This window comes from Tursiops truncatus, chromosome 5, assembly GCF_011762595.2.
Source record: "Tursiops truncatus isolate mTurTru1 chromosome 5, mTurTru1.mat.Y, whole genome shotgun sequence".
Classification (NCBI taxonomy): Eukaryota; Metazoa; Chordata; class Mammalia; order Artiodactyla; family Delphinidae; genus Tursiops; species Tursiops truncatus.
Window position 1 is genome coordinate 103,546,597 of NC_047038.1, and position 14,479 is coordinate 103,561,075.

At 31.4% G+C, this 14,479-nt stretch overlaps 1 protein-coding gene across 4 annotated transcripts in view; it reads left to right on the forward strand.

Moving 5' to 3' along the window:
- Positions 1-14,479, forward strand: part of TLL1 (tolloid like 1) — a 261,296-nt gene that overhangs the window by 203,036 nt on the left and 43,781 nt on the right. For all 4 annotated transcript variants that reach the window (XM_073805456.1, XM_033857236.2, XM_073805457.1 and 1 more), the window contains 4 exons: positions 4,004-4,199; positions 5,831-5,956; positions 7,032-7,192; positions 9,629-9,809. In XM_073805456.1, coding sequence (XP_073661557.1) covers positions 4,004-4,199; positions 5,831-5,956; positions 7,032-7,192; positions 9,629-9,809 — 664 coding nt within the window. The remainder of the gene's footprint in view (positions 1-4,003; positions 4,200-5,830; positions 5,957-7,031; positions 7,193-9,628; positions 9,810-14,479) is intronic.

Genomic DNA, 14,479 nt, shown 5'->3' on the forward strand with positions numbered 1-14,479 from the left:
AGTATGTCTCCAAGACCCTGCTTTCAATTTTCCAAATATAATACCCGGAAGTGGAATTGCTGAATCATATGGTAATTTTATTTTCAATTTTTCAGGGAGTACGGGAGAGTTTTACTGAAACTATTACCTAGAAACTTTGGAGTTTTCAGAGGTTTTTACAAATAAGTAGGTATTGCAGTAGATGTTTTTGCAATGTTATATTTATTTGGAAATTTGATTGTAAAATGAAAGCAAAGTGTGTGAATGGCCCCTGAGCCTGGGTATGGTATCTTGCTCCAGGGCTGGCATTCCTTCAGTCTTAGAGCTCCCCCACATGCACTGACCACAAAGCTCTGCACTGGTTGGCAGTGTTAGAATGAGAGGCTGATTACTTTAGGTTACTTTTAATTGATTTTAGTTCTTGCTAAATAAAGTAACTCAGCTTTTTGATGCTTCCTCTCTAACCTGCCAGTAAAGACATGGACCCCCCACACTTAGTAATGAAATGTAATATTAATCCCTTCTGGCTAAGCTTTGTACTTATTCTTCTTTCTTTGTGTACTTGGATTTACTTCCAATATCATTTATATATCAGTTTTCTAAAGCAATCTTCAGAGCTTAATGTCACTTTCACTGTTTTCTTTATATACATATTAGGTCTGTTTACGTTATGATAAACTTGCCACATTCCTATATGGTTTGTGTTCTGATTACCTTAAAGTCTGTAATAAATCAGCATTATCATTACCAAACGTATTTATTACATGTCCACGCTTTAAATCAAGAAGAGACTGTTTTTCCTTTTCTTTTTTTTATGAATTACTGACTTTGGTGTTCTTTTTCTCATGGTACCTAAGGTTACTGGCATAACATCAATGAACTTATCCACTTTTTAGCTTCAACCGTATTTATTTTTTCAACTATATTTATACTAATTGATAAAGTAATCGATACTGCTGGAGAAAATGTTACACAAATAACATAAAATAACTCAAACTCTCATTTGTGCTCACCATCATTACTGTTATGTGGATGTAGTTGAAGAGGTATAATTATAATTAACACCAATAGAGAAGATTTATTGTGCTGGTATTGCAATTAGGATTAAAATAATTAAACTGGAAAAACATGTAAACAAAGATTATGGAGGTCATTGATATGATATGTAGGTCAACAACCATGGCATTTACTGTGTGAGACTACAGTGTATACTTCTATTGTTTTACCCCTAATACCAGGTGCATAATACTTAATATATAAGTAATATGTAATTCATAAATAGGTACTGGTGAAATAATCCTAAAATTGGTCATTTTTATTCATTTTACCCATGAGATATTTACACTTTGTGTATCATATAAAATATTTAAAGCTCTAATTTTTACAACGTAACCAGTGAATATACTATAAATTAAAATTTAAAGAGTATTGTTTAACTGTTAAAGGAACAGAGTGAGTTTTATATACAGGGAAATACCCGCTATCCTATATCCTTTTTTTTTTTTTTTGTGGTACGCGGCCTCTTACTGTTGTGGCTTCTCCCGTTGCGGAGCACAGGCTCCGGACGCGCAGGCTCAGCGGCCATGGCTCACAGGCCTAGCTGCTCTGCGGCATGTGGGATCTTCCCAGACCGGGGCACAAACCTGTGTCCCCTGCATTGGCAGGCGGACTCTCAACCACTGCGCCACCAGGGAAGCCCCTATATCCTTTTAATTACTGATCATATGTAATTTTTTTCAACAGTGTCTCTCGTTTTCTTCGTACTGTAATTTTCAAAAGCAGTAATTTCTTCATAAATAGTAATTAAAAACCCATTTTAATTAACCTTCTTATTTTTTACTCTGGTATGGCTGTTGATATGAAGCAACGTGATTTTTTTTCTATTAATTAACTTTCCATGGCAAGCAGCTACTTTCTTCATTGTGTGTTCTCACTCCCTTTCTTCTTCTAACTTAGCCTTTTCCCCCTTTCCAAAATAATTCATGAGTTGCAAGCATTTCATTCTGTGCTGCTCAAGCAGGTGAAGATATATAGGTTGACTTGCTGAGACCTTCGGTTATTTTTCCTACAGTTTTGTTGTTTGTTCAGTTTTGCTTACCCTTTTATCAAGTTGTACACCCTGAGAGTTTTAGATGTTATTTTATATGTCCCCTTAACCAATGAATAGACTTTGGCCATCTGGAAATGTTCTCATATTTATAGAGAACTCTGATTTTGAAGGGACTGTATTAAAGACTGAGAGAAGAAGGTGTGTTATAGCTGGTCAGATTGGCCTTGTCACCCCAGTGACTAATTTTGTTCCTAGTGAGACTGCTAGCTCTCCCTCACCTCTCTATTTAACAGCTACTGTCTCAAAAGTATGCTTTAAATAATGAGATATTTTTAATGTTAAATATTTTCCAATTCTTTCCCATAATTCCACACACGAAGAGAATACATTTTTAGGGAAAAATCTGGATTTATGAGTCACAATGAGCTCCTACTGATAGTAAAATTGCAACCTTCAATCCCACCACCCCCACTGCTCATACTTCCTATCTTGTTTCACTTTGTATTCTTCCATAGAATGTATTATTTTCTAATATTTTATGATTATTATTTACCTTGTTTATTGTTCCTTTGCTCTCTACCCACCAGTATAAGCTCCAGCAGGGCGAGGCTCTGTTATTTTGATGAATGATGCATACTAAGCAGTGAGAAGAGTGCACAGAACAGAACCAGCACTGAATATTTATTGAAGAAATAAATGAATCCTGATTTGTGATTGGGAAAAGGGCAGCAGCAAATGCAGTACTTAGTTCTAACCAAATCTGCTTCAAAATCTATTTTTTTCTGTTTGTCCTTATGCTGCCTAATTTGAAGACTATCATTGTTAATGTATTGACAAATCAGGAAATGACTTCTTCAACCAACTATACCAGAAGTTTCATGCATACAGGTTGTAGTTCATAGAATGAATGTGTTCCCTGACATTCATTCTGTAATAGGAGAATTCCATAAATTAGTGAATTGTATGTTGAATGTTGGTTGACAACATGTGATACTTTTCATGGTTTATAATTATAGATGTCAGTGCTTTCCGGCTTCAAATACCTAATAAGTAGTTGACTCTATTAAGACTTCAGAGTTAGGGCCCATTTTCTATGGAAAAAACAAAAGCAAGAATTTATTTAGAAATTGTCTTACAATTTATAAAACAATTTGTAAATTTTGTTTTGTTTTTTGTAGAAGTTTAGAGCTAAAACAAAGGTCTACAAACATTCACTTCTTCATAAAGCCAATAGTCTGAGCTAGTATTTGCATTTAGTTGTTTAGGAAAGAGATTGAGTACATCCAGGGTGCACAGGTCAAGAATAATGTGTTAAGGTAAAAGTCTCATCTAAACATGCCTGTTACCCTGAGAGGGGCAGCCAGTGCTAGTTCTACAATGGAGTAGTCTTCCCACACAAAGCTATGCTAACTATGGATAAAGGATTTCATAGACTAGGAAGAAATGTAATCCCCATGTTATCAGATTTTGCTTCAAAAAGATATGTATAACCTAAAATAGTGCAACATTTGTCAATAATATGAATTCAGCCACTCTATTGAAAAAATAATGATTTTTTGATCAACTATGAGCAATTTTTATAACTATGTTTCAGAACAAATTATGCATCGTTTATAGCATATCTAGCCCAGATTTCTAATGATAATTATTAGTCTGGATTCTCTTAAATTCTATTTTCCAAAGAATTACTACTTGTATTTTTATTTTATTTTAAAAGGCAGTTAACTTCTGTTGATCCTAGTGCATGTAGACGCACTTTTTCATAGATTTTTTTTCCTCTGTCTCTCTACCAGAATAATACATCCTTTATTCATGGACAGTGTAGATATTACCATACACACTCAACAGAAATGCTCTCTTTTGGTATAAGTAATATGGCCATGTTAGTACTATGGCACTGAGAATACATGATACTTTTTTATAGAAATTGTTTTGTCTATTAATGAGATAGATCACATATTTTTACTATTACAGATTGAGAGACATGACAACTGTGCCTATGACTACCTAGAAGTTCGAGATGGAACCAGTGAAAATAGTCCTTTAATAGGGCGTTTTTGTGGTTATGATAAACCTGAAGATATCAGATCTACCTCCAATACCTTGTGGATGAAGTTTGTTTCTGATGGAACTGTGAACAAAGCAGGGTTTGCTGCCAATTTTTTTAAAGGTAACTTGAAATCATTTAAAGTGGAAGATTTTCTCTGTCAAGGATAAATGTGGTATTTATCTTTGAGTTAGGGGAGAAATAAAGTAATATTGAAGATTGACGTATGCACTATTCATAAAGATATTTTGATGGTTTTTGATGGAATAGTTTACTGGTTATAAAACTGGAATTTGGAGATTTGTAGCACAGGGTAGGAACTCCATTAGGATATTCTACCACCTGTTTTTTAGGAAATAGTCAAAATCCAGAAATATACAGACAAGAGGAAAATATTTGCAATGTAATCAACAAAGGGTTCACAACCAGAAGGGGATTACTGATATATAGTTTATCAATTTATTTCCAGGTGGCAGCATCTAAACCATCCCTTAGAGAATAGAATTCTGTCACATTAGAAATAATGTATGGCCTCCTTAGTAGAACATTCTGATCCCTAAAATGTCTTTTTGACATTATTGCTGATCAGCTTTAATTTTGAATTGTATAAGCAAATTTTAGTTTATTTTCATGTCCCATGTTTGGTGTGTATTCCTCAGGTAAAAAGAAAGCTATTTTAGTGCAAATAATAACATCAGATTTGTATTTTGAAAATTCATAGGCACTTAGGTTAAGTGTGTTATTATAGAATAAAATTCTTTTATGTGAAGAGAAAATAAATTTTCTCTATAATAATTTTTAAAGAATAAGTGATGGATTCAGTAGTGTATGTCAAAATTTAGTGTGAATAATATCTAGATATTTTCATTATTCAAAGAGCAATAATATAATTGATTTTTCCTGAGCATTACTTAGATGCTCACCATTTGAACTGAAAGGCAGAGAACCTTGGCACTTCTACTATATGTATTCCAAGTATTCATTAAATTGTTCATTTACATGGTTTAAATCTTCTCTATGTTATATTTTACAGTAGAAGAAACATATTTTAAGAGTCTCTCTCGTGATGTTTGTGTATTTGCTTAACAAAATGCCTAGTCTTTGGATGATACATAATTTCTCCAGAGAATATTGTTTGCTGTTTTCCTAACTCACAGTAGGTTATTCCTAAAGAGTGAGATTATGGAGTACCTTGTAATATGTGTTTTTTAAACAGTATATATTTTTCATATGTCTATTTCATATATATTTTCATGTTACCATATACAATTAAAATAGTTTCTGTTTACAAAAATCTGGAATTATTGTATTTTCTGGATCAACATATCTATATAAAAAACAGTGAATGTTTTCAATTTAAAGAGGTCTATTAAGTTTCATAGTTTTCCTTCTTTTTAATTTTTAGTCACCATATTTTATTTCTTAATAATGATATTACTTTAAAAGCATTTCTTCAGGCTACCTAGCAAACTATACAATGAAATGAACAGGTGAATCCATGTTTTTTCAGTAAGTTTTTCTATTCCATTCTGAAAAATCTCTAGGTTTTAATAATCCTCTTTAACTTTAAAGTCAGAAAAAAACATACTGTGTCTGAGATGAGGTGATCTTCAGTTGGACCAGTCCTTCTGGTTCTTACACAATTCTTAGATTGCAGTGACATGGGTTCTTCTATGTCATCAGTCAAGGCCTTGCAAATTGTTCCTGTTCCTTCGTTGAAGAAATCAATTGTCTAATTGTCGCCATTTTTATAGAGGAAGACGAGTGTGCCAAGCCTGACCGTGGAGGCTGTGAGCAGCGTTGTCTGAACACACTGGGCAGTTACCAGTGCTCCTGCGAGCCTGGCTATGAGCTGGGACCTGACAAAAGGACCTGTGAAGGTGGGACCAGATTTGCACGTGGGGTTCCCTGCCTGAAACCCCTACCCATTTCCTTCTATCATGTAGTCTCATTCTCCTTCTCTTTTTATGCCTCCCTCTTATACTAGAATAAAATAGACACAGTTATGAAGAAAATACAGTATCTTTAAAACACAGGACATTGTATTCCAGATAATAATGAAGTTATGTGGCTGTTATTTCCACATGACTACTAAAAATAAATACACTTTAGAAACTTACCAAATATGGTAAACCTGAGATTACAGGTAGTTTAAAAAATATGTTTATAAATATAGTAATATTTATATTAGTTAACATACATATCCACATATACATACATATGCCTATATATTCAAAGGCAATTCAAGAGACCAGTTACTTTAGCTAACTCTTGACTCCCTAGGAATTAATTAGGAACTGTGTACAATATGTTCATTTCACTTAACTTGCTTTTGAAACCCTAACTTTCCTAATTTCACTATCAATAAGAAAGAGAGGTAACATAAATAGTACCTCTTTTAAATAGATCATCCAAAAGAGAAAGAAAACCAGTTGCTAAATGGAGTTTTTGCAATAACAAATATGCTCTATTTACTATAGTTTACCTTGCCTTCTAGCTCAAGTAACTCCTTCCTTGTCTTGGAAAAAAAAAAAGAGTTTGGGGAAATAAACAATTGATTTTGGTCTTAATACATCATGCTGTATTATACTTTACCTATACCTTTTTATTAATTCTCACAACAATCGTGTGGTGTAGGTATTATTATACACACTTAAAATATAAGAAATCTGACCCCCAGGTTTCTTTATATTGCTCGCCCAACTTTGAAGCGATCTAAAGTGTAAAGCCATCATTTTCTTCGCTCCATATCTACAAAATAACACTTTATAAATTGGATTAGATGATTAAAATAGTGGTACTAAAGATTAAGGAATAGAGACTGCAGCTTTCTAGATTTCAAAAAATCCAGAAGATGGTTGAAATTTAATACTGAGACGTTTGATTATCAATGGAAAGGTGCTAAGAAGGGGGTAGATTTATTAGGGGAAACCTTTCCCTTTTCTTTCTTTTTAGCGGCTTGCGGAGGACTTCTTACAAAACTGAATGGCACCATAACCACTCCAGGGTGGCCCAAGGAGTACCCTCCCAACAAACACTGCGTGTGGCAAGTGGTGGCACCAACACAGTACAGAATTTCTATGAAGTTTGAGTTTTTTGAATTGGAGGGCAATGAAGTAAGTGAATAATAAATATATTTTTTTATAAAGTGTTTTAGGAATCCCTAAAGACAATCTGGTAAACTAAAAAAAAAAGAGAGAGAGAGAGAAGAAGAAAGAAAGAAAGGAAGGAAGAAGGAAGGGAGGGAGGAAGGAAGGAAGGAAAAAAGGAAGGGAGGAAGGAAAATTGCAGTAGTACAATAGTGTAAATGCTGTAGTCTTTCTTTGCTCTATTTCTCATTTCTGCAACTGCTTATAATTCCTGCTGGCATTGGATGATATTTTAGACTGTCTCTGGGAGATTGAAAATTACCCCCCAGCATTTTCCTGATTTATTAAAGTACTACGAAAATATTAGGGTAATGTCACGTAGATTTTTCTAGAAAAAATAAACCAAAATTCACTTGTTGAGTCATAACGAAAATACCTTTTTGGGAAAACCTGGTATATTTCACTTGTGTAAATGGGTATATTTTCATTATATAAGTAGTTTTTCATTATGAGTATGCTTATGGTTCACAGATAAAGTGAGAAAGATAGAGAAGAAGAAAGAAATATTTTTAACCTCGATAAAACATGTATTTAGTTGATACTATCTTCCCTTTGACTTTATAGCTTACCATAGTAAACATCCAGTTTTCTGTCTGGTGATCACTTTTAAACAAATGAAATCATTTATTTGAGAATTCCTATGTGCTGGTACATACACACCAAATTCAAATGGAATGTCAGGCCTAGAGATGACAACTTTTAGAACTGTGTCTTGTGTGATCGGTCAACATTAAGTCCAGAGAAAATGTAATAAATGTTTGTTCTATTTCAGCTTTTCTACTTTCTTTTCTTTTCTCTAACTCCCACATCCTTACTCCCAACAACTTTTTTTCCCTGTGTTTATTTTAAAATGAATGAGATCCAAAAGTGTGATAAAATTCACTCAAAAATTATTTTGTCTTTGATGTATATCTGTTGAACACTCACAGAGAACTGAGAGAACAGAAATATAATGTATCTGTGCTCCTGGACAATAATTGTTGGTAATATTTGTGGGTTTTATACCGTAATTTTGTCTTTGTGTATGTATCTTTGCTTCTTCTTTTTTCCCCTCCCACTTATCCTTCTTTCTTTTAATCATTTTTTAAAAATTCTATTTGTAGTAGTCAAGGCATTTCTATGGTTTTGAGTTAAAAAGAAGTGCAGACTTTTGTGTTGCTTAAAGAAAATTAAAATATGAAGTGTAATGCACTGATATTTCAGAGAATTGTACAATTTTAGAGCTCATTTTGAGATCTTCTTTACATCATGTAAGCTTTGTGATGGAAAAGACTGCAATTTATATTTCTTACATAATTTATCCACATAAAACATCATTTTTCTTTAATAATTATCTTAAATTTGGGGAAATATTAAAATTAAGAATGTATTTTTATAGTAATCTTAGAACAGCTTTCATATGAGCAACACATTTTGAAAATGGGAATCTCCCTGCCAGTTCTTCAATGTAATGTGAGCTTAGTATTGAATGGCTTCTACTTTCTCAGTTTACCTAAAGCTGTTGGTTGTGGCAGAATGGCATTTTGATTCACTAATTGATAGATGTTCCTAAGAAGGATAAACGTTTATGTTTACGAGGAAGAAGGGTAGATGGTTTAAAATAAATGGGGCATTGTGCTTGAAAGCATTTTTCTCATGGTAGCAGTCTTTATTCATGGAAGGAGCCTTTACAAACTCTGTAACACATCCTGGAATTCTTAAACTTATGATGAGGTTACTGTGTGGAATCCTATTAATAAAATTCTGTGCATTTTCATAGTTTAAAGTCTTGAATATTTAAAATAAAATCATGAGCAAAATCTTGACTTATAGAATACTGGGTTAAGTTATAACTTCATTGTTTTATTCATTTTACTGATATCTAAAAGGAAAATCAATATCAAACAACTTTAGCTTCGGTAACATTATCCCATCTTGTGTCAGAGCCCTCTCTAAATAAAAGTTGCAGTTGTAACAAAGTAGATAGAAAACTTATTTCATTTTTCCTAGCAACATTTTGCTTATTTATCACCTAATTAATATCACAAGAGCCAGTAATTTGAGTTGACATATTGCAAAGTACGCATCATGCCCAGAGTTCAATCATATGCTTTGTTAAACAATTATTCATCGCAGTTTTCCTTAAGTCTGTATTTTTTGGAAAATATGTATGCTGTAAATACATATATACAAGCATACATTTGTATATACATCTCTTGGGGCTATTCGGAGCAAAATTCTCTCATCTGTCTATCATGCCTTCTGCTTCATATTTGGACACTTTTCTTGATTTTTGGACCTGTTAAGTCCAGTTTGACTACCACAGGAGTAAAGAGGGAAAAACACAGTAAATTAAAAAAAAGTAAATGTCAATCATCTGATGCTCTCAAATCTGGTAATTACAGTAACCATGTTTATTTCTAGGTTTGCAAATACGATTATGTGGAGATTTGGAGTGGTCTTTCTTCTGAGTCTAAATTGCATGGCAAATTTTGTGGTGCTGAAGTGCCTGAAGTGATCACATCTCAGTTCAACAATATGAGAATTGAATTCAAATCTGACAATACTGTATCCAAGAAGGGTTTCAAAGCACATTTCTTCTCAGGTATCAGTATTCTCATGCTACATGTGTATATTACAGATTTTAAAGGTGGATTGGCTTAAATTGTATGCTATCCATTCTTCCCAGTTTTCTGTAAATGAACTTGGAGATACATAGAATGCATGAACATTTATCCTAGTTTAATACTTTTTTAAAATTGGGATATTAATAAGAATGGCCCTGATGAAATGCACCTCTCAAACACTTAGATCTTACATAAATTCTAATCAAATATTTCAAAGGCTAGTAAAAATAACACAAAATTATTATGGTAATATTTTCACACAGTGACTTTATAAGTAGATAGCGATAATGATACCAGACTTCCAAAAAGTGGCAGACTTTTTCAAAATTATCTTTGTCTTTGGAATATGTGGTCTCATTTTAGCAACATATTTTTTATTCTTACTGCTTAGCAACATGTTTATTATTCCTCTTCTTACTATTATATATTCATTCTTTTTATTAAGCAGACGTTAAAAATCATACTTTACCTCATCATTATAGAAATGATTGCAGTAAGAGATCTAGAAATATGGAAATTATAATTTTAATAAAAATAATATATTATTGGATACATTTAGCAGTTGACATGTCTACATTTGGAATTTAATGTTTAGTTGAACCAACTCACATTGAAAATTCCCTCTTAAAGAGCTGAAGTTTGATTAAAGGTCCCTAAATTTTAAGAAACTAGATAGAAACATCAGTGAAATGCCCTTATTTTCCCAATTTCAAAATTGTTCCTTTTAAAAATATTACTCTGAAACTTCAAAATTAGATAAAATTGTAATAAGCCTTGCTAGATATAGCAATCTATTCTGCCTGAAAGACTGGCAAGCAATGTAAAGCAACTGAATTCCAATTATATTTTAATATCAGGTAATTTAGATTGAGTTAATTCAAAGTCTATTTATTCCAGTCCCCATGTATTTAAGATTAATGAGATTTACAGTGCCTGGGGTTTGTTTGGGGCTTTCAGTGTAATTGAAATCAATGGTTCACAAGTTCCATTGAGGTCCAAGTCATATAGGAAAGTACATTTAAAATACAATGGATCTTGGCTCCCTTGTTCTCATTCCCTTCCTTCCCTCAGATTTAATTGCCTTTTAAAAGTTCTTCTCAGATATAGAAAACAAACTAGTGGTTATCAGTAAGGAGAGGGAAGGGGGAGAGAGGCAAGATAAGGGGAGGAGATTAAGAGGTAAAAACTATTATGTATAAAATAAATAAGCTGCAAGGATGTAATGTACAGGGAATATAGCCAATATTTTATAATAACTTTAAATGGAGTATAATCTATAAAAATATTGAATCACAATGTTGTTTACTTGAAACTAATACAACATTGTAAATCAACTATACCTCAATATAAATAAATAAATAAATAATAAAAATTATTCTCAGGCATTCATTTAAGATTTGTTATTCAAAGTAGCATTTTAATATACTATTTTAATGAAAGGAAGACTTCCTTAGACTTTACTATTCTATAAATATTATGCAGTTTACAAATTTTAGGTGATCCAGTGTTTAGAGATAAGGCTTCTTATCTTAGAACCACCTAAATATTTATTTTAAAAATTAAAATTATAAGGTGAATAGGTTTTATTATATTATTGATATTCAGGATCCTATACTTTAATCACTCATTTTATTTAATAAAACTTTTTTTAAAAGATGCATGCTACATATACTGGTGACAAAGTATAAGTAAATTTAAAGTTCCCCAGAGTATTTAAAATTTGTTATCTGATATTTCTGTTCAGGCAAAACTTCCTAAATTCTAAAGACAGGTTATTAGTCTGTGTCTTTAGGACAATAATATTGTTAAGTAAACTGAACAATGAAGTTCAGGGAAAATTACCCAAACTCTCATGTTGTAGCTATCATTCTGAGAACCTATTATGCAGGCATACATTATGTCTTTAATAATCAAAGTAAAACTGTAATATTCTAAGTGTTCAGTGTCACAAAGTATTTAACCCCAGTTCATCTTGGGTTCTGTTCTCTTAAACATAAGAGATGATCACATCCTTTGCAAATAGCATTAGTTATGTGTTATGTTCAACATATCTGTGACCTGGAAAAAAATAGATATACTTTTAACTTCTTTATTGGATTATTATTTTGTAAAGTCCAAGATAATTAAGTATAAACATTCAGTGTTTTCTTTTTGATTCATTGAAAAGTCTTGGCAGTTTGTCAGATTCATATTTAAAATACTATAGTCCTGGATAATTAATTAGATCTATTTTACATTTAAATTCTTGGGAGTTTCTGCTAGTGGGGAAGATGTTTGCTCAGGAAAAGGGAAGATAAAAACATATTTCTTTTGTACAATAAAGAGATGGCAGTGTTACTTAATGTCCTGATTATGATCATCTTACCAAAACATAATTTACAAAAGATCACCCATTGTAATATATAGATTCTATTCACATTGAAAATATCATTTTAGAGTTCTAATAATGCTATAAGTGTAATTGTGTGTTAAAAGTCAAATAACTCATCGTATCTATTAGAAAGTAAGCATGTAAATCATGGGGATATTGTATTTCACAAACAAAATTGAAGGATTATTTTATGTTAAAATTCACTCTTGGGGATTTGATAAAACACATTACTGCATTAATTGTGACAAATTCTTTAGAAATAAATTTAGCATAGGAATCAAGAATTATTACAATGACTAATCTGTTTGCTCAGAAATTCAATTCTTGGGACTCTTTCATAAAGAAATATTTCAAAATCTGGAAGAAGGATTTTCAATATACTGTGATGGTGACAGAAATTTTAAACAACCTTCAAATGCACTGTGTGAGCTCTTCCATACCATAAGGACGGTTTAATGATTTCATGGTGTAAAAAGTTGTATATGATAAAATATTAATGGAAATCTAGATATAAAGCTATATGTGCACTCTGCATACAGCTAAGCACGTGGGTGGGAACAGATCTGAACGATGCTATTTAAAAATCCCAAGAATGTTTGTGTTAAGGTGAAAAGATAGTGCAGTGTAGTTTCTCCACAATTTTTCTCAGTTTTCATCTGATTTAAATATAAAAATAACTTTAAAAGGAAAACACACATCATATTTCTACCTATCTTTTACCCCAAATATTTTCTAGATTTGAAAACATTACCTAATAGACTTTGATCTTTGAGAGTGAAATTTTTAAATCCATCTATTTGTTAATTAGTTAATAAATATTAATACAAATTAATAATATTAATGCAAATGTTTTGAATGAGTTAAAGCTTCTAATTTTTATTTTTATAGTTAATTTATAATATCTTATAGACAATTGAATAAATGTTTGCTGTATTGTGTATGTTAATCCAGAAACATTTGATGGAGACAAGCTTTTTTTTTAACATCTTTATTGGAGTATAATTGCTTTACAATGGTGTGTTAGTTTCTGCTGTATAACAAAGTGAATCAGCTATACATATACATATATCCCAATATCTCCTCCCTCTTGTGTCTCCCTCTCACCCTGTCTGGAGACTTAATCTTAAGTGGTTCTGTTTATAACCAGTTTTCTAAAAAGTTTAGAAGTGATTATGAATTTATGAAAACATAATGAGAAATATACCATGTTTAGCTATTTTTTCAGCATACTTTTTCTCAGAAATATTATCAAGAAATTCAATTTAAAAAGAAACAATATTTATTATAAGTGATTTCATATATTTTGTAAAGGAAAGCTATTTAAAAATAACTTCTAGCTGTCTTGCAACTAAGTGATACATCAAGGAAGAAAAAAACACAAGGAAATGTATTTAGATTTTTAATGAATATAATGAAATAAACTTTAGCATTATTTTAAAAACTACAATTATTTAATGAAATAATCATACTGAGATTTTACTTATTTTTGCACATAGCCTCTGATTTTAAATAAGCACTTTGTAGACCTAAGAAATGGAATTGGAAGAATGACACTAAGAACTTATTAGTAAAATAATTAATACAGATTTCTGTCACTTCCATGCACATCAAAGCAAGAAACCATCACATAAATTCTTATTTAATGTCTTAAATTAGTCATGAAAAATGCTGTAGCTTGAAAATCTAGAAGTGATTGGTTTATACAGCAGAATATCCACAAGCTCCTCTATAAAAATTAGTGTCATATAGTTCTGATATTAAGGGTATGTTATAAAGCAATATAATGAAATAATATGAAAGTAAATAAGGAAATTACAACTATAAAAGTAAGGCTATTTGAACATGATGTAAAATTACATGTCTATTAAATTTTTTATGTAATTCAGAATATAATGGCATAGGTATTTTCTAGAAGAGATCTGGTTCAACAATATAATACTGCTATTTTCTTGGAATGAATGAGGTTTGTTTATAGATTAACAATAATTACTTTACTTTTATGATAGTAAAACCAAACTTAATTTTATGTGATGTTATATTTGAACACAAGTATACAAATCTGCATAAGTATACATGATATAGTTTACTTATTTTAAGTGATTAAGCAAAATTAACTGTATTCTACTCAGAACAAAATTATTTTTCTTTAAATAGGTTAAACTTAAAGGAAATATTAGTAGGATTTTATGCATGTAAAAGAAGCAAAATTTGGGAAACTGGACTTTTAATTTAATCACACTGTTCATTATTTGGGAACAATGTAACAAATAACTTCAG